The sequence below is a fragment of the Musa acuminata genome, chromosome BXJ1-7, assembly GCF_036884655.1.
Source record: "Musa acuminata AAA Group cultivar baxijiao chromosome BXJ1-7, Cavendish_Baxijiao_AAA, whole genome shotgun sequence".
NCBI classification, from domain to species: Eukaryota; Viridiplantae; Streptophyta; class Magnoliopsida; order Zingiberales; family Musaceae; genus Musa; species Musa acuminata.
Genome location: NC_088333.1, coordinates 991692 through 1015897, shown reverse-complemented (window position 1 = coordinate 1015897; position 24206 = coordinate 991692). Strand labels below are relative to the sequence as shown.

General features: G+C 39.2%; 2 protein-coding genes across 3 annotated transcripts; one reads left to right on the top strand and one right to left on the bottom strand.

Moving 5' to 3' along the window:
- Positions 1-3128: 3128 nt before the first annotated feature.
- Positions 3129-6469, top strand: LOC135678095 (F-box protein At5g46170-like). Its single transcript, XM_065190474.1, has 2 exons — positions 3129-4553; positions 5894-6469. Exon 1 carries the CDS (start codon positions 3309-3311, stop codon positions 4515-4517), a length of 1209 nt encoding a protein of 402 aa, XP_065046546.1. The 5' UTR covers positions 3129-3308; the 3' UTR covers positions 4518-4553; positions 5894-6469.
- A 3844-nt stretch (positions 6470-10313) lies between these two features.
- Positions 10314-22324, bottom strand: LOC103990950 (transcription factor PCF6). Of its 2 annotated transcripts, XM_009410260.3 has the most exons (4): positions 21760-22324; positions 21319-21497; positions 19705-21202; positions 10314-10607 (listed from the first exon to the last, which is right to left on the bottom strand). In XM_009410260.3, the coding sequence occupies exon 3, from the start codon at positions 21068-21070 to the stop codon at positions 19751-19753; it is 1320 nt and encodes a 439-aa protein (XP_009408535.2). In that variant the 5' UTR covers positions 21071-21202; positions 21319-21497; positions 21760-22324; the 3' UTR covers positions 10314-10607; positions 19705-19750. The 2 variants fall into 2 exon arrangements, with proteins under 2 accessions (XP_009408535.2, XP_009408536.2); XM_009410261.3 differs by having other exon boundaries at positions 19705-21462.
- Between the last annotated feature and the right edge of the window lie 1882 nt (positions 22325-24206).

Here is a 24206-nt window from a genome sequence, read left to right as displayed (position 1 = left end):
TTATCCTCTTAAGAACTATACACTTAGCTGATCTTATTCTTATAAAATATTTTGTAGCATGTTAATCCCTTGTGCGTTTACTTTTATCCTCTTAAGACACATTGTGTGTTTATTCTCATATTGGGTTGGGTATTATAGTTACATTGTGTGTTTATTCTCATATTAGGTTGGGTGTTGTACATAAGAGCTTTTGGTGATGCTAAGTGATCTTTTATAACGTTACACAATCGTGACACCTTGTGATTTATATCATTTATAATCTACTTTTCTCCCTTTCTAGGAATCACTTATTGTACTTTTAGATTAAGAGAATGACAATTTGATATCTTTTTCTTAGAAAATGTATGTGAATAATATTTAGCCAGTAAGTTATGGCAAATTTCATGTATTTAGACATCACTCTACATACCATTGACTTCACAACAGTTTGTAGATGAAAATATCTGTTAGATGAGTGCTAATTAGAAGACCATTTTTAAATATGAAGTTTGATCTATTGTGCAATCCTTAAGTCATGGTAACTTCTTATGTTGTCTCAATCATATGAGAAATATTTTATATTCTTCCAGGTAAAGTAGAAATATTTTATTACGTTGTCTAATTTTTCAACATGATATGGGGATCCTTTTTAAGTAAAACTGAAGCATGATGTGGGAGATAAAAATTTTGCATTGAGGAAGAACTCTTGGAAGGATTTGATTACATTTGCCAGTGATAGCATTCTTTGGCTGCATTCCTCATCTCGTATGATTCTTGATGTGTTCTCCCAGTACAGGCATACAGTCTCAGAGTTTTTCTTCTTGATGGAGAACATGTAAGGAAGTCTTCTCACTCTGTCCTTTTATTTTCTAAGCAAAACTTGCATTTTGAAGGTTGATTCTCCAGATTCTTATCAATAAACACTAGCTTAAAAAGTATGATTCCTTTACCATTTCCTCTTAAACATTATAATGATCAAGGTGAGGCTGCATGGATCATGATACTGAGATATGATTGCTGTGATAGAAACTTTGACGGCATTGATCTTGTTGCATGAGACATATCTCCATATGCAGAATAAGGCTGCATACATTTTTAATCCAATCATTCCATGATCCTTGGCTGCCTTTCAAGCATTTTAACTGATTTTTCTTCCTTTTAAACTGATGTTGGGCATGATAAAAGAACAGGTGCTCCCCAATCAATGGAATTTGTTGATCCATCCTTGTCATCAGTACTCATCCAAGGTCCTTGTCCCTTGTCAGCAAGAACACTTTTTTAGTGCTGTCTTGGCTGAAGAGTTCTGTACAATGAATGATTAGTCAGGAACCATTGAACATATGTCACATGCATGGGACATGGCAATCATTAGAACCAAAGATATTTGGCTGCATATGATCATAAATCTAAAACTCTCTTAGTTGACTTAATTTTTCATCGAGTGTCAATTAGAAACTTTTTTCTTTCTTTTTGTGTAAATGAAAACATGTCTGTACCAATCAATCCTTCTTTTTTTCTTCCTTTTTGTGCAAATGAAAACATGTCTGTACCAATCAATCTTTCTGTTCCATAACATTGAGCAGATGAATCAATGCAAGAGAAAGTACCAATCAATCTTTCTGCATTGTAGAGTACAAGAACAGAGCAGGATTATCCAACACCAGATGTAAGTAAATTCTCCCAGGTTTGGCACATACAAACTTTCTCATTTCAGATGGTTAAGAACAATTTTCGTCAGTACTTGCTATTTACTAGTTTGAAGGGTCAATTGAATTAGAAAATTAGTCCTTGTGAAGTTGGTAGATGTAGTAGTTATTTTTCTGGTCTGCTGAAGTGTGTGGCCTAATTCTGATCTCAATGTTTGAATTGTTTGTGCTTACTGATAAATCTTTTTACAAGCATTATCTCAAAGTTATCAAACAGTGTGTGGTAAGGGCTTTCATAATACAGGCCATAATTATCCATTATAATGAATGACAAACTATTATTGCACATGATTACAAGAACATCCATCTCTTGGTGTCTTGTTGATTGTCTCAACACAAAAGTCCATGTCATTAGAATCAAATGTGAAATGTAGCTATCTGATCCCTATCCTGACACTTAGCCAACCAAGGAACCAATCTTGGAAACTTTTTGATACAACATTAAGTTGCACACATTGTGGCTGGCAAATAGACCCTACATGTTGATATTTGATGTGATGCATGTTCCACATAGAGACACTAGTGCTTTATAAGGTAGCTTTCCAAGTTTTGATAATTGAGAACTAGAAGAAAAAAAAAGGAAAATTTTCTAATTTTATTCCTGTGAAATTTTTGATTGAACACAACTGGATGGTGACTTCAAACTTATCCTTGCCCTAATCTTTTTTGTCTATACAACCATTTTTTTTGTTCTTGGCAAAGAGTTTTAATAAGTAGCTTTCCAATTGTTTTTAATGATAAATCATATGAAACCAAAAATTATATACTCTTATTTCTAACAATACGTTGATAAGCTTGATTAGGTGATTCCAAAAGATTAAATGGCTAGGAAAAGCTTCAATTTCTGTCTTAAATACTATCTCTGTCATGTGGAAATCATATCAAATTAGGGTTTGTAATCTCATCATCAATATAAATAAATATATATTTCAGATGAAATTAATTACAGAGTGAAAAAAGAAGGCTTTTCTGATGTTTGAATAGATTATCATTCATTTTAATCTATAACTCATCTCCAACATATAATGTGATGGAATAAATGCATTCGTTGGACGACCAAATGTGTTCCATCAAACTTTCTCATTCATAAAATTATATGGATGTTCACATAAATATCAAAATAAATTAGTAAATTAAAATCAAATATAAAGTGATAATAAAATATTTAAGTAGTTAATCAGCGTGTATATACAATAATAATTTTTTGGAAAAATATAAGTGATGAAAATTAGATACAAATCGAGAATTTTAGAATGATTTATCAAAGTATTTATCAACTATATTGATATCCTTAAACTCCAATAATAATTTAATTAGAGAGTGAGAAAGGAAAGGAGGTAATTAATTATATTTAAATATTTTTCTCAATGCAAAGGAAAATTTATTTGGAAGTATGTTTTTTTCCCTTTTATTTGTTAAATAGAATTATACGTTAAAAAAATTGTAAGAAACAGCAGACGCCAAAACGTTTCCTCCTTCCTCATCGCACCCTTTAAAAGTCGTGCTCCCGGAAAACCTACGGTTAGGGTTTGGGTTTCTCTCCGATCCCGTCACCTCTGCTTTTCCACTGTTGCTGGGAGTCAGCTCTGCTTTTCCACCCCACTAGTTGAATTCTCCGATCCGATGTCCTCCGGCGGCCTAGCCGCGGCCGATCTGGACGGATTGCTACCGCGCCGCTGGGATCCGGCGGCGGCGGAGGAGGGGATTGACCACTTCGACCGGCTGCCGGACTCGGTGCTTCTTGTGGTATTCAACCGGGTAGGCGACATCAAGGCCTTGGGGCGGTGCTGTATCGTGTCCCGCCGCTTCCACGCCCTCGTCCGCCTCGTTGACGACATCGTCGTCCGCGTAGACTGCGTCGTCTCCGACGAGCCCTCCCTCTTCCCCGACACCGAGGAGGACTCCGCTGCTGCCGGGTCCGACAAGCCCCGCGGCGTCTTCTTCCACCTCGCCCGCGTGGTCCTAGGCGGCCTCGTCAAGCCCCTCCACGCCCTCGGTCAATTGTTCTCCTCTTCCTCATCCTCCTTGGCGACAGCTGATGTCGTCTCCACTGCGGCCAGGAAGTCCGCGTCACCGTCCTCTTCATCCTCAACACCATCGTCCGATGTCTCCCACCATTCCCCAGCGGAGGTCTTAAAGAATTTCAAGGAAATCCGGCGCCTCCGCATCGAGCTTCCCGACAGCGAGCTCGGCGTCGACGACGGCGTCCTGTTGAAGTGGAGGGCCGACTTCGGGTCCACCCTCGAAAGCTGTGTCATCCTTGGCGCCTCCTCCGTTGCCTTATCATCTTCAGTTCCCCCCAATTCCTCAAACGTTTGTGGTGGTGATGATTGCCGGAACATCCCGGAGTCATTCTACAACGACGGAAGCTTGAAGCGCAGAGTAGTGTGGACTATCAGCTCGCTGATTGCTGCTTCAGCGCGGCATTACCTTCTCCATCCTATCGTGGCAGACCATGAGACGTTAGAGAGCTTAGATCTGATAGATGCGGATGGGCAGGGGGTGCTGACCATGGACCGGCGGCAGCTGCAGGAATTAAAGATGAAGCCATGGATGGCTTCGAGGAGCTCGCAACGAACACTTCTGCCAGCACTAAGCATGCGTCTATGGTATGCTGACCAGTTGGAACTGCCCAATGGAATGGTGCTGTGGGGTGCGACGCTGTTGGCTATCAGACCAAGTGAGGAGCAGATGAGTGAGGCTGGTTTCAGTGGATCCATTGGGTCCTCGGACAATTGCTGGGTTTCAGATGCCTTTGAAGAGCCATACAAGTCTGCGACCAGCACACTCATGAAGAGGAGGACTTACTGTCTTGAGATGAATTCCTTCTGAGCCTGGAAAAACTACTCCAAACAGGGTCTTCAATAGGTAAAAATCAAATCTTGTTCGAGTAATGTAGCTGCAACACCATCCACATTGAAAGTGGAGGATATATAGAACTACAAGAATTTGCTACTCTTAATTTGAGTTTAAACATTTAGGATCTATTATGCATAATGAGGGACTCTATTAGGGAAAAGCTAATCATGTATGAGGTTGGAGGCATTTGTGAAACCACCATCAAACTTTGCCTCATATGCCATACTAGGATAATTATGAGCTTTATGTTAGTTTAGCCTTTGAATTGAAGCATTTCAGATCGCATGATTTAGCCTTATATCAAGTTAATGAGTCAGTTATGCTTCACAACAGTAGCTCTCCAAATTGAAGTTACATGATATTTTATAATGGTAATTAAGAGCTATTCTGAGGTATGCATCGGTTTGGGTTTTAGACACCGTGAGAAGAGCTCTCAAACTTGAAGTTGCATATATATGATACGTTATGAGATTCAATCCTCTATCAAGTTAATGAATCAATTATCTGTGGCCATATATATATATAATGTGGCCATACAGTTTTAGACACCATGTGATTCAATCCTCTATCAAGTTAATGAATCAATTATCTGATACGCTATGAGAAGAGCTCTCAAACTTGAAGTTATATATATATATATATATATATATATATATATATATATATATATATATATATATATATATATATATATATATATATATATATATATATATATGTGTGTGTGTGTGTGTGTGTGTGTGTGTGTGTGTGTGTGTGTGTGTGTGTGTGTGTGTTTAAATTAGTAGTAGTGAGGGTTATATTGTGGCCATACAGTTTTAAGGGGAACCTAAACTTGCTTGCAAGTTACAGCCAATACAAAGACATGGTGCTTTTAATGCTCCTCTGTTTTTGCTGCGTATAAGTATACATGCTACAATCACGGAAAGTATGTTTGATAATACATAGGCCAACTCATAATTAATCAGAGGCCATCAATTAGTGTATTTGTTTGCGCCTTTTTCTTCGACAATTTTTCGGACGATTTTGGATCTGTAGGTAAACTATCTATTTGTCAGTTCTTTATGGTATATGGTATTTTATAGATATTGAAGTATTGGTCAAACCCATGAGAGGTCATAGTTACCAGCAGTTGCTTTGTTTCATGCATCACCTATAATCTAGTTGTTCTTTTTCTTTTTCTTTGTTGACATTCAATGGGCATCTGGCTGTGATTTTAATATCTAACATGGTAAATATAAATAGAAGCTAAATGAGAGTTTCAAGTATGATACTATGACTTGCTCTTACATTTTGGTTCTTTAGGTCTAACATGAATTGTTAACATATCTTACTGTGCAATTTTTTAGGTTTCATGAACCTCTCTTTTGAAAGACGACGAGCACATCTAAAGGGTCCCTACTGGTGGGCTTTGCCTACAAGTGGTAGCCCGTAACTCGCCACCATCGACTGCAGTGATTACATGGTGCAAATGTTGAGCTGCAATACCCAGATGTCTCTGTGTCTCCTTTGGGCTTCCTCCACTTTCAAGATCCGTTGAGGCACACTTGTGATCGGCGTGTCCACCATCTTCATCTTTGCTTGTAAATTTTTGAATGGCGAATGGCTGGCTGAACGGAGCCTTCAGTAATGGAGTTGTAATTGTAGCTTGCTCAATGTCGATAACCTTCGGTAATGGAGTTGTAATTGTAGTATTAAGCTTTGCTTCTGCACCGTAGATTGAAATTTCAGGCCGCAAGTAACCGTATATTTTATCTTCTCATTAGGTCCAATAAAGGATTGCCAGTATCGGTGATGTTGTATGTTTCTCTTATAGCAAGTATGTATGTTCGGAATTTTTTTTTTTTTTTTCAATGGTGTTGCCAAACATATGGATTTAGTTGGTTTTGTTTAAATTATGTGATACTCTTAATTGTTTGTCTTTATGTTGATCTCTTCAAAATCTCTTATAGTCCTTTAAGAATATGCAAAAGAGAATATGAGTTAGAAAAAACATTTAAATGGAGATATCATAAATAGTTATCTTAATAGACTTCACAAATTTTGAATGGTCGTGCGACAAAGGGATCAAGGTGATTCATTATGACAAAATAAGTCTTCACAAGTATTTATATGATATTGTTACGAAATAAGATAGCGAACCAACTCGAGACACTACCTTAAAGACTTATCCTGTCATGTGCCACTCGGGTAACTTCCGGGTGTAATGTTGGTTAACACTCGGGTAACTTCCAGGTGTAATGTTGGTTAACACTTTGCACCGTTCTATGAAGCTCAAAAATTTCAAATGATTGTCTAGATGGCTTATTTCTAGGTAGTCTTGTCTCTGCGCAACGATTGCACAACCAATATTTACAAGTCTGAAATGACTATAAAAGCCAATCAAATAGGATTGCGCAGCTTAATACAAGCCCTTTACATGTTGTACAAAGCATGAACAAAATTAAAAGACATAGACATGCACGAGCATTACATTGAACACCATATTTATAGCTTTGTCTGTGACATTCTCTCCCGCTAATTCTATTAATGTTCTCATCGAAGCCTTTGCAGATGCTGTATCTTCTTGTTTTTGTTTATTTTTCAATCTTTTGCTCCAATTGCAACACACCTCCTAACTCTTAGCTGCTCTCCACCTCTGTTGTTGAGTAATCGAACTTTGATCCATCATGCTGCTTTAACTTACCATTAACCCTGACTTTAGTGTGGGGTCGATTAAGTTGTGTTGATCTTTGTTAGTTCTTACAATTCTTTTATATGATGAAAACGACATTCTTTATTATGCGTTGGTCTCTAAAATGTCTCGTGCTGCTTAAATTGGTTGGCTGTTTATTAGAGTTTTAACGTGCATCGCCTCATCAACTTTGAAGTTTTTGAGATCTTTCCTTCATAAAATTTGTCCATTGATTCATCTTTTACTTAGTTGTCACCTCCAAGTATATTCGCATTACTCTCGCTTTCGATTAATATTATATTAAAAAATGAAGCGGATAATCTACTTTTGATAGAACCGATCATAATTAGTAAGGATTTGACAATTATTATCTTATACTTAATTTATCTGAATGGTCTTTGAATATGTGCAAAGCTCCTTTGCTAGATAAATAAGAGAACTATGATATTCGATTTTGCTCATTCTTTTAAGAGTTAAGAAGACAAAGATAATTGATTTTGCCCTTTTTTCTAGGGTTATATTTCATCCATCGAGTTGGTTACTAGCAGTCGCTTACTGCTTGCTTTTTGCTCACATTTCCAAAGAACTTAAAGTGGTTGTACTCCTTATGTTGAGTTAGGTGCTATAATTTATCTCCTCATTGCTATCAAACCTTTGAAATGTAAGAAGTTTTACTAAAAAAAAGTAAAATTTTGCCATCACTTAGAGTAAGTCTTTAATAGTTTTAGTCACCTCTAGGGATTATATCGTTTTCTCCATCATTTCTATCTCGAGTAGAAAAAGTACAACACCATATATTGCCAGCTTTGTTCTTTGGTCGGGCACTCTTACATGACCTGAAATCTCTCACTTTCGGTTATTTTGATGAGAAGTTCGTTAGCACTAATCTTACGAGGTTCTCTGGCTTTTACTCTTCAGTCTTATCTTAGTACTTGGAGTTTACCATTTAATACAAGCATGAAAGACCTGCCTTTGCAGTACCATGATATTTACTCATTAAATCCATAGTCTTTCTTACTGTTGTAATGTTCATCGAAGTGGAGCTTCTAATAGCTCCCGATCATACCTTTGTATGATTAAGTCTCTCAGGAGACTTCTCTCCTGTGTATCCCATTGTCTCAAACTATTCGACCATGATCCGCTGCCCCATGTTGCCTCTTAGTGATATTTCCATTTTATTTTGATCTTTGTAGGATGAACTCAAACTATAATCTCTCTATGTGTGGCCTTTGCCAGCACATCAGAGGGCCTCTACCACATCTGATTGTGTTCGCTCATTTGACAATCGACCTTCGTCCACCTAGTCTCAAGTTACACCTAGACGAAGAGTAGCTCTAAGATAGTCCGTTGCCTAACAGCTCTCGAAGTCCACTAACTTCACTAAAATTGGTATGTCATTGTTTGGATCATAAGCCCCTACCCTTAGCATAATATCCACTATACATCGTTTCCTTTACGGCAACTTGAATAGTAGCATTATGACATAATTTTCAAGAGTACCCATCTTTACATCCTCTTGCCCCATGTTAAGGTCTTTTGACCTCAACTTTATGTCTATAAGTTGAGTCGTCTTAATTCCTCTGTTGAATGCTTTGGCAACATAGGGTGTATATGCCTCAAGGTTCCTTTCAACTTTGACACTATGTAGGATGAGTCCGCTTCATTAAAATGAGGGACCCATGGAATAACATAATCTCGTTCTTACCTCTACGAGAGTTCATATTCTTGATCTCTATCCAAGGAAGGTTTTGTATCTCCGCTCTATATTTCATCTTCTATGTCGACTCCCTCTATGTGGTTTGGGTACTTCATTAAGTTTCATCCAAGTTGTTTCGCACCTTGATTTGCATTGAGTTGATGATGACCCTTGCACCTACCATTCCACAGGTCAACCCTCTATTGAGTCTAATCTCCACATTAACTCTAAGTATGCCTTCGTTTGGTGTTGTCTTAAGTCGCTCCTCTACTTAATCTTGCAATGTGTCCACCAATATATTACCTCGTGCAAGATCATGTGATAACTCCTCGTTGCTCATTCGGTCCGTTGAATTATCTCATCTTAACATGTGCGATCCATTACAAATAATTCTTCCTCTGAAAAATCGAGACATATCCCTCTTGGATATATATCCCGTTGAAGCAATATTTCTCTTCGCATAATTTTCTTTGTAAGTTTCAGAAACCACAATTCCCTTAGACTAGTTTGCCTTACTAAACAAACTATTCATTATTCTGCCCCCATGAACGCACTTGCTAGATTATGACTCTTTGTCAATACAACCCCCACTATGCCCCTCAAGGCCTAGCAATATGTTAAACTTGCTACACACTTTAGCCTCTTACGAATGTATTCTTCCAATGCTAATGAGAAATTTTCAATGCTCCATGACGTCGAGTTTCGATCGCCTTGGGATAATCTATCATCCACATATAAGCCGAGTATCAAATTCTTCGAGTTAGCAACTCTCTTAACCTCTATGAGTTTTGTACAACTCTTTCGGTTGCCGAGTAACTTTATCTATGACAATAAGTAACCAGGATATTATATATTTGCCATTATCTTGTAATCATCCATGATGTTATATGTTTTACTCTTATAGCAAGCATGCATGCTCACAAACATTTCTCTTTTCACTGATGTTGCTGTAGCATTGGATGAATAATGAAAACCCTTTTTTTTCTCCTTAGCTGTCTTGAATGCTGGGGGTGTTTCTTTTGGCAGTACAGCAATGAAGAGCTAATTTTACCTCTCTGTTTATGAAGGTACCAAACCAAATGCTTTTTGTGTTAGTGTGCATGTCACAAGGGAACTGGCCATACTATTTCAAGTGGCCTTTTACCCTTTTTGTCATTTGTGTTAGAGTTGGCAGAGAACATTGTTTCATCTGTTCAGGGACCAAAGTGGTGTTGCTGCTCATTGACACCTAAATGTGTTCCTTCACATTCTCTCTGTGGAGCATCACAGGGGACATTCAACAAACACCATCTCTGCAAGCACAAAGCATTACTTGCAATTTATCTCCAGCAAACACACTGGAAATAATTGCAGTGAATGGAAACAACTGCCACATTCTACAACTTAAAAGCAGAGTTAATTGAAGTGAACAAGCATCTCATTTAAAGGACTTCAATTTGCCTAGCTGTTCCCATATCCACACAAAAGCTATAAAGATAAGATTGTTTGCCATTATATGATGAGGTTTATCCTTCAAACCAGACAAGGATAAAAGCCCATCTGATGCTGCACGATATGAATGAGAACAGAGAACAAAATAATCATAGTAGTGATAACAGTTGATATTAGAGTCGTCGACAAGAAAAGAAACAATAAATGTGCTGCAGGAGCTGATCCCAGGTTGCATTTAGCATTCTTTTGTTGTTCTTGATTCCTGCATTATCCATCCATGTGTTGTTAGTAAGTGCATATAATTGGAGAGAACACAAAATGAGGCTAACATAGAGTACAACTTCATGTAACTTCTACTGGATCTAGTTTTAAGGAAATCCAATCTTGGTTCTGGTATATCTCAGGAAAACTTGTTCTAGGCAAGGTCGTGCCTATAAATGGAGAGGACACAATTATTAGGCTATTGTAGAGTACAGAGCTTCATTTAACTCTTATTTGAATCTAGTTTTAAGGAAATCCAACCTCTATTCTGGCATTACTCATAGTTCTAGATGAACTTGTCCACCAATAATAAGCACCAAGTCTAAGTGCTGCAGAATTCTAGAAATTTAGAAAATGAAAGTCTTACCAAGTCTCTTCATTGAACTTTGGATCTTTGCATAGCTTTGAAATGAATGGTTTGATGTTCTTTGAGCATGAAAGAGCAGAAGTTACAGCATAAAGTAACCATCGCATAGTAAAGAATGCAATGCTATGTTATCTCAAAATATTCAATGGTGGCATAGTTTCATACAGAGCTACATTAAGAACAGCATCTCAAGGAGCACCAAATAACAATCATCAGGAGCCAAGATAATAGAAAAAACACGATGCAAGTGAAGAAAGTAGAGCTAAAAATATGTGGAAGCGATGACCAAAGATTGCATCCAAATGTAACTATTTTCTACATAGAAGACAGGATGTTGGTCACTATGTCGATCGATGATAGTAATTTGAAGCTAAAGCCCTTATAGACATGAAGCAGCAAACACTGGAGTTCTAATGGATCTGATGGAAGATTAAGTACAGAAGTCATGATCTCAATTATTTCAGTATGTTGAAGAGTGTCACAAGGTTTAAGAAAAGATTGGAAACCACACATAAATTCCTATATACAAGGCAAAATCCTAAAAAACAGTGGTCTGTTGTCACAAATTTCAAATCAGAAAGCATAATCTCAGGTTTTGCAAATTTTCTATTACTAACAAAAGCACCACACTTTAGTGCAAAGAATGATGTTAACATGAAACTTCAATTGCTTGTATGCTAAGAAATGTAACGCTCAAACCACAATCCTATCTATGACTCCCTGCTCCCTGGCTTGAGATGTAATAGTACTTGGCTCCCATATCAGTGTCGTGCCGCTAGGCTTGTCTTGCACCATTGTTAATTGATACTTTGGCAGGACAAATGTTGGTCAACAAAATACAGAAAAAAATAGGAGCTGCGATTTGATATTTGAATCGAAAAGAATTGTAACTATCAGTCGTCAGGGTATATTCTGTACATCTTAATGGAAACACAAAACAGTCTATAAGAAATGTTATTTAATCTCTCAGTCTATCAAGCATAATGAATTCTCCTTTGCTCACTTTCTCCAACCAGTTCAACTGATATAGGAAGCTTAATTATATTTTCATTGATCATATCTCCAACATTCGGGTGTTCCCATTCCTCTCAATCTTACAAAGCTCTCCTATGAAAAATTTGTCTGTTGATTATTATCTTGCTGGAATCTGCTCTTCAATTGTTTCTATGCATCATTATAAGAAATTTACTGTCTAGAACAGAAAAATTCCAATTTAAAATCACATTCTCAAAGCAAATCTAAGCTATTTCTTGGGTCATGTTTTCTCAGACCAGCAAGTTAATGCCTTGTTCTTCCCTACAATTGATGCTTCCTTGGGCCTAAGTGATTAACATTAATCATACCAATTGACCAAACAAACAATCTTTTGATTACTAGCAAAAGTTATTTACCACCTAATCATGTTTCTACGTACACAAAGGGGGAGATCTTGACGTGTGCATGTTGGGTTAAAGTGGAAAAAGGTTATTAAACGTGCAACTCGACTCAACCTTATGATATCAACATGGCAGAGTCTGGTCAAGCAATCTAATCCAGTAGCAGGACAAGCTGAGCTTCAACTAAGCAGTGTTTGATTGGTGAAGCTCAAGCCGTCCTTTCCCAGAACTCTTAAGTCAGAACTCACCTCAACTTCAAACCACCACTGGTCCTTATTTGCTTAACGTAGGTCATTTTTATTTGCAATACAAGATCAGCCTCACTCAACAATTGTTCTTATGATTCCAACTTGGCAGAAAACCAAACCTCACTTAAGCCAACCCACTACAGCTCTGGTAAAGCCAAGAAAAATGACGGAAAAACTAGCAGTTGAGAACCTAAAATCAAGTCTCTACTAACTGTACCCTTGTTTTTGACTTGTTTCTTGACATCTTTCTTTTTTGTTTCTTGACATCTTTCTCCTATGAGTCAATCATGTCCCTAGGCCAGACAATTTTGTAAGTCATTCCTTTGCTAATTTTGGTAGATCACAGTCCTCTAGCTTTATGTTTTCTGCTGCTGAACCATCAGCTTTATTGTTTGTAACACAGGCCTGAAATAATAGACAGATATTTTCTTTCAAAAAAAGTCTGTACTGCCTCTTTTCTCCCTTTAATTCATATTACTCGTTAGATACTACGAACAAGGTTTTAACAAGGCATTAGTCTTTGGTTGAGATATAATAGCTAAGATTTTCTCTCATATGAGCTTCAGTGCTACTTCTTTTTTTTTAGAAAGTATAAATTATGAAAGTAGAATTCGATCCCAGGACTTTGCGATTAAACTATCAAGGTGTTTATTAGCTAGACTAGTTGACACTATCAAATATGTCAATTGAGGTCTTGAATCCTGAACCTTTGGTAAGGGAGTCTAGTACGCCAGCACACAACTAATATTTAAAGTCTTTTAATACTTCTCCATCTTCTATATAATTACTTAATATTAGAATCAATTGATTCATTTAGTGTCATATTACAGTAGATCCTAAACAGTTGGGTATTAGGACTTCTTGTTGTTATTGTAATTAACAGATATGTAAGTCAAAAAGACCCTAAAACTGTTTGAACTTAAAACCAACTCAATAAACCCTAACACTGTCTGAACCTAATTTTTCCATAATGTGTCCTCGTAGAAGCAACCAAAGTTTCTTCATTTTTCTTGATCCAGCACTTTTGGCTCACAAACTTTAACCGATCAAGCCTGACATCGGTTTCATCAATGTTTCATCATAAAAAAAAAAAAAAGAATAACAGAACTGGTTTCAGAAAGGTAATTTTGATAATTCTACATCTTCATACACATTAAACACAGTAGTAGAAATAGAGAAGAAAGTATAAAATTAAAAAAGTATCCAGAGCTTCTCATTTATTTATTCCACAAGTGAAGGTGGCATGATCCACAATTTACCTCAGATAAAAAAGGTTCTAAAGCTTAAGCTCATACAACAAAATTAAAGATACAGGACAAATGATACGATTCAAAATTGGAGAACATTGAATATTTTTTTAAAAGGTGAGGAAGATGAGATTTGAACTCACCACCTTGTGCTATTCTTTTAAAATCATTATCAACTAAGCTATCTGACACTCTTAAACATTAAATACTAAGAATACAATGACTAAGCGTAAAATGATAAAATAATTCTATCACCTCAACCCAATTAAAAGAAAAATTGCGAGACATACAAGAAAAAATGAGCAATGTTCTCCATGTTGAATGGAAAGGAATTAAAAAGGTACAGGATCAAACTAGGAACGAATGTAAAAATATTTTTATCCTGTGTTATTTTTCCATATATATTCAACCAAATTATCATAAACCTGCCATAGTAATGTTCAGTTTTCCATGAGACCTCCTAATCAGTTTTTTACGTTGTCTGATACATGGTCACTAAGATGCACTAAACAATTTAAGGTCCAGCATAGTTTTTACGACTGAAGCAAAATCATTTTCGAACACCACTCAAGACCACTCCAAAGAAGTCAATGCAACATCAGTGCATGGTTTTCTCAATATATTGAGTTACATAGTTTCTGAAACTATCTCCACATAAACTGGTGGGTCATAGAGAATATGTAAGACTCCTAGTAATTCCAATTTTTAAGTTGAGGATTTCTTTCTTTTATAGACTCTTAGAAAATCCAGACACTACTGCATTTGTTGAACAAAAATGATTTCAGAAATCTTATATAAAAAAATATCCTAATATTAAAATTATTATTCTCTTAATTCAGTACTGTAGATCTGTTGTCAGTATACCAAATATAACACTCCTATTTAATCCCATATAGAAAGTAGATCAAGATTAAGTATTTTGAGTTAATGATTCAGGCTTACAAATTTAATTTATCCTATCAAAACTGATTGTAATAATTAGTATCAAAACCGACATGATAAAAGATTTGAGCTGAAAAGATTACAACATCCATTTTTAATCTCACATTAGAAATGAGCTAACACTAATATTAAATTTAATCGATATAGTACTATTAACTTCAGTTTAGACATGAATCGCTTAACTTAATTATATTCTCCCCATTATCAGAGTGGAGAATTGCTTGTTTTATTGTTTGAATTTTTTACTCTTAGCAAAATCATAAAAGAGTAAACCCCACTTCTGTTTATCTTTCCTATCTGGCAGTCTACCCTGCTCACAACTTTTATTGCACCACATGCACAAGCATAGTTTAGATTCAACTCCAAGATGTTGTAGCTCTAATACCACTAATTATAAAAGAGTTGCTCATTTAGTTGGCTGGAAACAAACTGTACACTATATCATAAAAAAGAACTACTTAACAAAGATGAACACAACTCAACACTTTCCTACATGTGTGGCTATAAAAGCCCAGATACTGAGACTTACCGTATGGCCATTTTCTTCTTGTCACTCGTCACTATGTTATCCTCATCATCAATATATAGTAGACTTCGGCTTCAGAAATTGAATATTAACTGATGACTCTTAATCATAATACAAGATTCTTTGATTACTTTAGGGTGGTGGCATTGTTCTTCAGAAGTCAGAACTACTTTCAACAATACTAATCCCATGTGTTTATATAATGGTATAATAAGTGTAGATTGATTTACTATTATTAGTTCAGATTTAAATATTTTGTCTCATACTGTTTAAATTAAATAAAATTAATAGGCTAGTTTTCTTGTTGGGCCAGATTGTGACAATACTACGCTGAATCTCTTAAACATCAATGCCCAGAGATGAATAGGAGATTCAAGTTTATGGTTGATTATTCATCTCAAATTAATTGCCATGATCATGAAATAAAAATCTCACTTAAAAACCGTAGCAGTGAATGGCTGTCATGTGCTGAAATCTCTAACGTAGGTGATTATAGTAATGCAAATTTTAGACTTTGAAAATCAATGAGAAACAAATACAGCAAATCCTATCAAGATATGTAGTTAAAAGATTAAAAAAAATATTTTTGATGATAGAAGAATATTATCGACTAATTATCATCTGATATGTGGTCATCATGTGACGACCAAGTTGGCAAAGGGGAGACAAGACCTACCCCTTTAGTCTGCTTGTATGGACATAAGCTCAAAGTAGGTGATTATGAGCTGCCTCTTCTCTTGTTGCCTATGTAAACAAAAGGACAAAGGTAGGTTGTTAGAAGCGATTGAGGGCTGCCTTCCCATAAAATATTTTGCCCCTTTAGTGCCCCTCTATAACCAAGTAATAAAGACTCACTTTTAGCACAATTACCAAGGAAGGATTACTTTTATCACTCATGACCACACTCACCTACCTGTGGTTACTGAATCAAATATCAAAGGGATCAAATTGAAAAAAAACTCTTTCAGCCTCAATCTTTATGCTAGTGGCACTTCGGGAACTCAGCATTTTTACTTTAGAGGCATCTTGGCCACACTTCAAGTATCCATGTGCACACGAGTAAGAACCACATCAAGTTGACCAAGACATCAACGACATCTTCTCATAATATTTTTAGTGTTAAGAGAGCTCGATGTTATAAGAATGTCTGCCAACTAATCCTCTGAATGAATACTCAAGTGAAGAGACTTTGCCCCTAAGCCATAGTACTTTCACCCAAAGGGGATAGTAACCACCCTTTTCACACATCAGTGCATCCACCTCGACATAGACATTGATGAGATACTGGCACCTGTTCAACAACTTGAGTCTCTCATGCTTGCAGATAGCCCCGAGCCATCTACTTGTCCCCGTTAAGGTATTCTTTAGCCTCACTCAGCAAGCAGCAATCCCTAGCTCCACCGCCACTAGCATTTGTTGATATTCCCTAACACAACATGGTGTTATCATACTAGGAGCACTCGAGGCCAATCGAATTGTCGGCCAAGGGAGCACTTTGGTCCATAACTATGGAATTTAGTGAACTACACCATCCTTGTTCCTTCTCGAGAAGAGCAAGATCTACGAGCCATGGGAGGAGTCGAGATGGACTCCTATTGTTGGCCTCATCAATGAGTGAAAGGAGAGATCCTCTCATAGCCCCAATCAGTAATAAGTAGAGGAGCCCACCACGACTCCTCCCATAACTCACCACGATGATAAGAAAAAAGGGAGAAGGGGCAAGTAAGTGACATGAGATCTGTATAGCATCCCGCTGCAGCCCTACATAGGTTCCTCAGTGGTCACATAACGGACTAGTCGCATGACATAGGTCCCTCGACGATAAGCAAAGGAGATGCTTTCCTTAGCTCTTCCTACAACCCGCCTTGGTGACAAATAATAGAGGAGCATTCCTCGGTTTATACAACAAGTTAGCCGAGAGCAAGCTTCCTCTACTCGAAGTTGTCTCTCAACAGATCAAGCAGGCAACCAAAATCTAATCTCCATATCAGCATGCAACAACACAAATTAGGTGACGCTAAGGGTCGCAGATCTCTACTATTGGTAGACAACCGACCCATGGCCCAACAAGGACCTCGGAGTATCCCTGCTACATATCGAGTGATGACATGAGCAAGATTAGGTTAAGGTGCTATAAGTCACCTCGACAAGCAGAGGAGTCCATGTCGACTCCTCTCATAGCTTGCCTTGATAAACGGACTTGTCACGACCTTCTTCAAGTGCCTCCACGAGGATAGGATTGAAGTCCTACTTGAGCTAGAAGAAGAGAAGAGGGAAAAGGAGCAGGTTGATCATGATCAGCTCCCACCTCCCAATACAAGCACCTCGATGTTGTTATAGCACATCATGCAACGATAAAATGATATCCATGTAGCAAATCAAGTAGGTCAATCATATCCTCTATTACCCAAAACAAGCATCTCGATGGATCCTTCCCTCACCTTTGCATGACACACGTGTCAGATAAGCTGACAGTTGCACTTTAGGGTCTCTCTGAAAGTGATCTTAAAAACGCACCTTCGAGAGGTACAAATAATAGAGGAATATCATCAACCAACTATCATATGACACATGACTTCTACGTGATGACCAAGATAGCATAAGGGAGATAAGACCTGCCCCCTTGGTCTATCCAGATGGATATAAGTCCGAAGCAGGTACTTGTGGGGTGCCTCCTCCCTTGTCGTCTACGTGGATAAAAGTAGGTTGTTAGAGATGGTCGAGGGCTACCTCTCCATAGATTGTTTTGCCCCTCTATTGCCCTCTATGACAAAGTATAAAAATATACTTTTAGCACACTACGACAAAAGGATCACTTTGACTACTCATAATGATACTCACTTACTTCTGGTTACTGACTTAGACATCAAAGGGATCGGGTCAATAAAATTCTTTCGACCATGATCTTTGTGTAGGTGAACACCTCGAGAGCTCGACATATCCACTTCGGAGGTATCTCGATCACACTTCAAATATTCCTACACACATGGGTCATAATCACATCGAGTTGACCAAAATGTCAATGACATCTTCTTGTAACATATGAAAAAACTAATCCCTCCACTCGATTTTTGTAAACAACTGCAAATTCTATAAGTATCCTAGCTTGATAGTGCCATGTAATCATCGACATGACAGCAAAAGCAATTAATGCTATTATTGAGGACTATAAAGTTCTTCTACGGTACGAATATCAAATAATGTGTTCTTCATAAACCTCAAAAATTATCTCAAGCTTTTCACTACGATTCATTACCAAGCTCCAAGAATAAAGACCCATTATCAACATACAATGCAATATACAATACAGCTCATTATTAACATCAGCTTTTTCATGAACTAGAAACCAAATATACCTTACGTTTGGTCACCTTATCAAACTCACTGATAAACTCGAACATGGAGTTGTTCTCACATCTTGTTTCTCCTAGTTAAGTGTCAAATCTTGTTTTTATTTCTGGGTTGTATCGTCATCAAACCTTTGAATCTATTTTCAATGGGTGCTGAAGATTTTCACAAGTAAAAAAGAACAACTATTTTAATATCAACCAGATGATCTACAAGGAAAAGTAAAATTAGTACATCTAGATCATATTAGCGTGGAATGATAAGGAAATTGTTCTATTTTCACCCAGCAAAATTACGTCAGTAAATTTAACTAATACAAGCTACAATTGCTATTTACCCAAAGTATAACTGTCAACAAAATATTCAACTGGCTTATTTGTTAATTTTACACTAATTTTTAATCTTTTACTAACAATGTCAAAGCATGAGATTCATGTCATTCTGGTGTCATATGTGAAGTTTGCAATAATGGTTCTGTCTGCTAGGAAAAGTTTGTTAAATGACAAACAACTATCTAAAAGTTGGCAATCTCCAACTTTCCAATCATGTTCTGTTGCATGCACCAATTTCTGATTCTAGCTTTCCAGGCCCCAAGATATAAAAGAACAGAAAGGACAGGTACAATGCAAACCATAATACCATAAGAGTGCCAGGCTACAGTGGATGTTGTATTAATGGCTGGCAGCGACAAGATTACCCTTTAATGGGGTTCAAACGTTGTAACTACTAACATTTTGACACCTGTTCTAGCCAACACAATGAGAGACCTATAGGCGGATATAAAATTCTAACATGGCCATCATCAACCCACCATTGAAATCTCAACCAATGGTAGGCTACACAATCATTCCGTTGCAAAAGCTAAGGAGATCAAACAAAGGAATGCAACCTCGAGAAAAGCATACTTGGATGACAATGACACACACAAAAGTCCAAAAAGCTCACAAAAAAAAGGACAGACGCAAGCAGAGATCTTTGATTAAACTAATACATCAAAGCAATAATCATTCATATAAAAAGAAAAGCACTAGGAGAACTTCTTACCAGCAATGGAATATGCACAAAAAAAGCCATCATTTTTGTGATGATTTCAGCTCTTTCCTTTCCCTTTCAGATCTGATTGCCGATAGCCATCCCCATAGCAAAGCTGCAGGCGGCCGTCGAACCCAGACTGAAATTGATTCTCCGTGTTGGTGGCGGCCGCAGCTGAACCGGCCGCAGCACCGAAGAAGAACTGCAGGTTCGATCCGTCAACCGTAGAAGAGAGCCTCTGTAGGTGGTTGTGACTGTGGTGTTGCTGCTGAGGCAACTGAGCTGGTGAATTGGACTGAAGGGTCCCCCTATTGAAACCCGCAAGACCCGACGAGATGGAGAAGTTGAGATTGTGGTCCCCTGTCGCTGCCACAGCCGAGACGGGGAAGAAATGTTCGTGCAAGAAAGGGAACTGCTGCATCTCTTGATGGTCGCCGGTGGCAGCAATGTTGAAAGGCAAAATTCCCATAGGAGAGCTATTTCCGAAGTGGGGTTGGGAAGAAAACCCTGAGGGCAGCTGGTGACTCTTTTGAGACTGGGTAAAGAGACCAGCTTGGCCGAAGTAATCCGCTGTGGAGATTTGCTTCTGAATGCAATTGTGCCCGGGATTCTCCCCTCCTGCGGCAACAGCAGAGATGTTGCTGCCTCCGTTGTTGCCGCTGCCGCCGGTAAGAAGCTCCGTGAAAGAGGGGGTCTGCGGGTTCAGCCTAGGGTTCAGGTTCTGGTGATGGGAGGCCATGATGTGGCCGCTGTCGTCTCTGTCCTTCTCTTTATCCTTCGCTGCTCGCTCTCGAGCTCGCTCTCTGGCCATGACACGGCTCTCCGAGCGCGAGAGAGACAAGACTGAGCCTTTGCTGGTGTCCGAGTTGCTGCTGCAGCCGGATTTGGTCGGCGGATGCTGCTGCTGGTTGTAGGCCTGCTCAACAACAGGATCGGCCTTCATCTGATCATCTCCGCTAGGTTGAAGCAGCTTGGGGAAGCCATCGAGTGGAGGGAGCTCATTGATGGCAGCCGTGGCGGCCTTGATCAGCCACTCGATGGCCTTGCTCGGCTGGTCGTAGCCGAGGCGATCCTGGAGGTCATAGAACTGGATGGCGGTGGAGACCGAGAGGCGGACTCTCCGGTCGCGGAGGCCCTTCGCCGTGTAGACCTTGCTGTGCCGATCCTTCCCACCGGAGGCACGCGAAACACGAAAGATCCTGGACGACGGGTGGTGCTGCCAGGGACCGACGCGGCCGACGTCGGCCCCTCCACCCTTCCTTTCTCCATCATCTTCGTCCTCATCCTGGTGCTCCTTGCGACCTATCTTGGCCGCCTGGCTGCCGTTACCCACCACCCGTGACCGCTTGCAAGCGTGGTTGTTCTCCTCAAATTCCATCTCACTCTCATGCCTCTTTGGGGCCCAAATCGGATCTTTATCGCCTTCTCCGCCACTGCCTTCTTATCTCCACCCCTGATCTCCTTTTTGGGAAGCGGTGGGTGACTGTGTCAGCTCGGGAGCTTAGGGTTGCTGAGAGTCAGCGGTAGGCTGTCCTTTAGCATTGATGACGAGTTCGTAGTCCGCAGTCCGCAGTACAAGGGGAGAAATAAAAGTGAGCAAGGAAATGGAGTGGAGAAAGGCGAGACCTTTGGACGCTCCGGATCGTGTTCGTGGCCGGAGATGACAGCTCGCGACCTTGCTTTTCTCGCAGGAGGAATCGGATGTTATTGACTTCCTCCTCTCTTCCCGCTGCTCGAGCTCGCCAGGCTGCCAGAAATCAGCACTGCGGCCTGCAAGGCGGTATCAGCAGCTGCAGCATCACTGACTGCAACGATGGCAGCATGAGACACCGAATTCTGACGGATTATTGAGAGCGAAGAAGACATAAAAAGACGAAAGAAAAGGCAGCGACACCTTTAATCCTCGCTGCAGCTTTAAAGACGAAACCAAACGGGACACAGAAAAGAGCCAGCAAAAGGAGTAACCAGACAAGGCAAAGCGAAGAAAAATACAAAGGCTCGCTTAGACGATCGAACCTGGCGGTAATCTCAGCGATTAATCATCAGTACTACGCACAAAAATCTCACCTTCCTTCGAGCTAATGCCTCCGCGTTCAAGACCCCCAGATCTACCCACTCAAACTCCAGGAACCCAGAAACCCCGCCCTGAAAGCCACTCCTTCACTCCAGATTCCAAGCATCCGAACCCCAGCCGGCCTGCATTCCTCCAATTCTCATCAAGATCTCCGCGCGCGCCAAGCAGCTGCCTCCACAAATGCCAACGCCGCTACGCCCGCTTCGGACAAGAATCCTCCATTTCCGTACCTCGATCTCTTCCTCTCCTCGCGCAATCCCCTCGGCGCGCAAGAAAAGGGTTAGCGGAGAGAAGAAAGAGAGTACAGTTGTGGAGGCAGGGCAGAGAAGGAGCTAACGGATGGCGCGAGGGCTTAGGGTCTTCGGGGAACCCGACTCCTAGTTGAGCGAAATCCTAGTGCAATCCATCCAAGAAAAAGATGAGCGAGGAAGCAAAGAGGGAGAGGGATTGGCGAGGGCTCGGGGATCGAAACCCTAGGCGTTCGCATTCGAGCAATCGCCGAGCTTATCGGGAAAGGTCACGACACACCGCCGTCCCTCCTCTCTCACTCTCTCCCTCTCTCCCTCCCCATCCTTTTATATGGCGGACTCCCCTCTTCCCGTTTACCATCCCCACCGTCCCGCCTTCGTGCGCAGACCCGACACCAAACATCTTCCCACCAAATCACTTCTGGACACGGTTAACAAGTCACCTGAGTTTGCACACGTGGCCTCTTATTATTGGAGCACATTTGCAGTGGAGAGCTTCTTGATGGCACGGAACTTTTATTTGTTTACAGTATTACCCTTCTCCTCAGCTGCTCCCGTGGATTTTTCTTGGCGCAGTACTTGGTACAATCAGAATTTACTCGTCTCGTCTACCTGCCACGGTACGATCCGATGCCCACACCTCCTTCCACTCGTAAAGCAGGTGACGCAGCGGGTAGAGAATTTTCTCCTTTGTTCTTCCTTTCCAACGTGTTGTCAGCATGGCATTGGGTAGAATGGACTTTGTAAAGGAAACATAAAAGCTAATTTAATGGAAGTGTTTTCTGGTTAAATTGCTAGGGATATTTTTGGTTAACAATGACACAAAGCGTAGATCAAACTTTGCAGACTGCATATGGATGACAACAAAAATATCAGAGGATTATGTTATATGTTTAGGAATGAATAGATGGCAGTGATAAAGCAAAAGATTTGTGTGATGTCAAGACTCCTTAGGAGATCATAAATATGGTGCTTTCAACGATGGCTCTTTCCTGTAGTATTTATGATCAAGATGCTTACTTGTGTCATCACTGGAAAAGTATATTATATACTGAAGATGCTGCACTGTTTCTGTCAATTCATTCGATAACCTTTATGCCTCACTTCCTGTACTGAATTTTCACCATGCAAGTGAATGTTCTTCTGCAAGAAATGCTCCTTTCTCTATTGCTGATTTGCTATATATCCACTCCTCGTGTAGTTTAGTGTACCTCCATCATACGAAGAATTAGGTCCTTGAACGATGATAGCGTGTAAATGTTTGAGAATACTAGAGACAAACAAAAGGCAAAGTGCTGCTGCTGCTGCTACTTCCAGAGTTGTGTTTCTGTTGATGTGTGAGCTGCTATGGGTTTCTTTTTCTCCGAGCAAATTGGATAAGCTTTTGCTTTGCATATGTTCTTATAAAATGAAGATTCGAAAGAACAAGACAACCTAAAAAGAAAATGCAGCTTCTAACATGGCATGTTACTACTGACTTGGCAATCCATAAATGAAATTAATTAGAAGACATCAACTTCTATCTAAGGAAAAAAATAATAATAATACTGTTCCAAGTTATGTTAATTAAATTTCAAGCGTGACAAATTAAATTATGCTCCGACATATTAAATGAAACTCCATGATTGCACAGTTATTATATTATTCATGTTTAGCATGAGATATTTCTTCCTCCAAATGTTAGACAGCCAGGAGAAGGCTTCTTTATGAGTATTAGCATGGCATCATTCTTGACAACTGCTACTTTCGATCTTATAGATATTGATACCAATCAACCAGCCTCTGAAGCCAAATTTGTCTTTGGATTAAGATATCCTTCTCGAGAAGTACTTAATTCTTGTTTGTCATGAACGTGTTGATCTTTCATCACTTGGAGTGCTGTTTCATGTTTCATGAGGTGCAAGAAGACTTTCAACTATAATGGCAACATTCATAGGCAGCCTTTAAAATAGTATCCATTTGACAACAATAACGATAAAATCATAAAATTATAATTATAATCATAAAATCATAAAAAAACACTCTGGCAGCAGAACCGTGTGTCTAAAGAGAATTGGAGTTGTTTCTTATCTTGCCCTCGTGAAAGATCGTATTGCATTTAGTTTTATGAAGGACAATAAGTCCTGCTAAAGTCCTCCATACATGATGTCAAACCACTCCTCCACTGATATGATCAAGTTCAGCTGCACCAC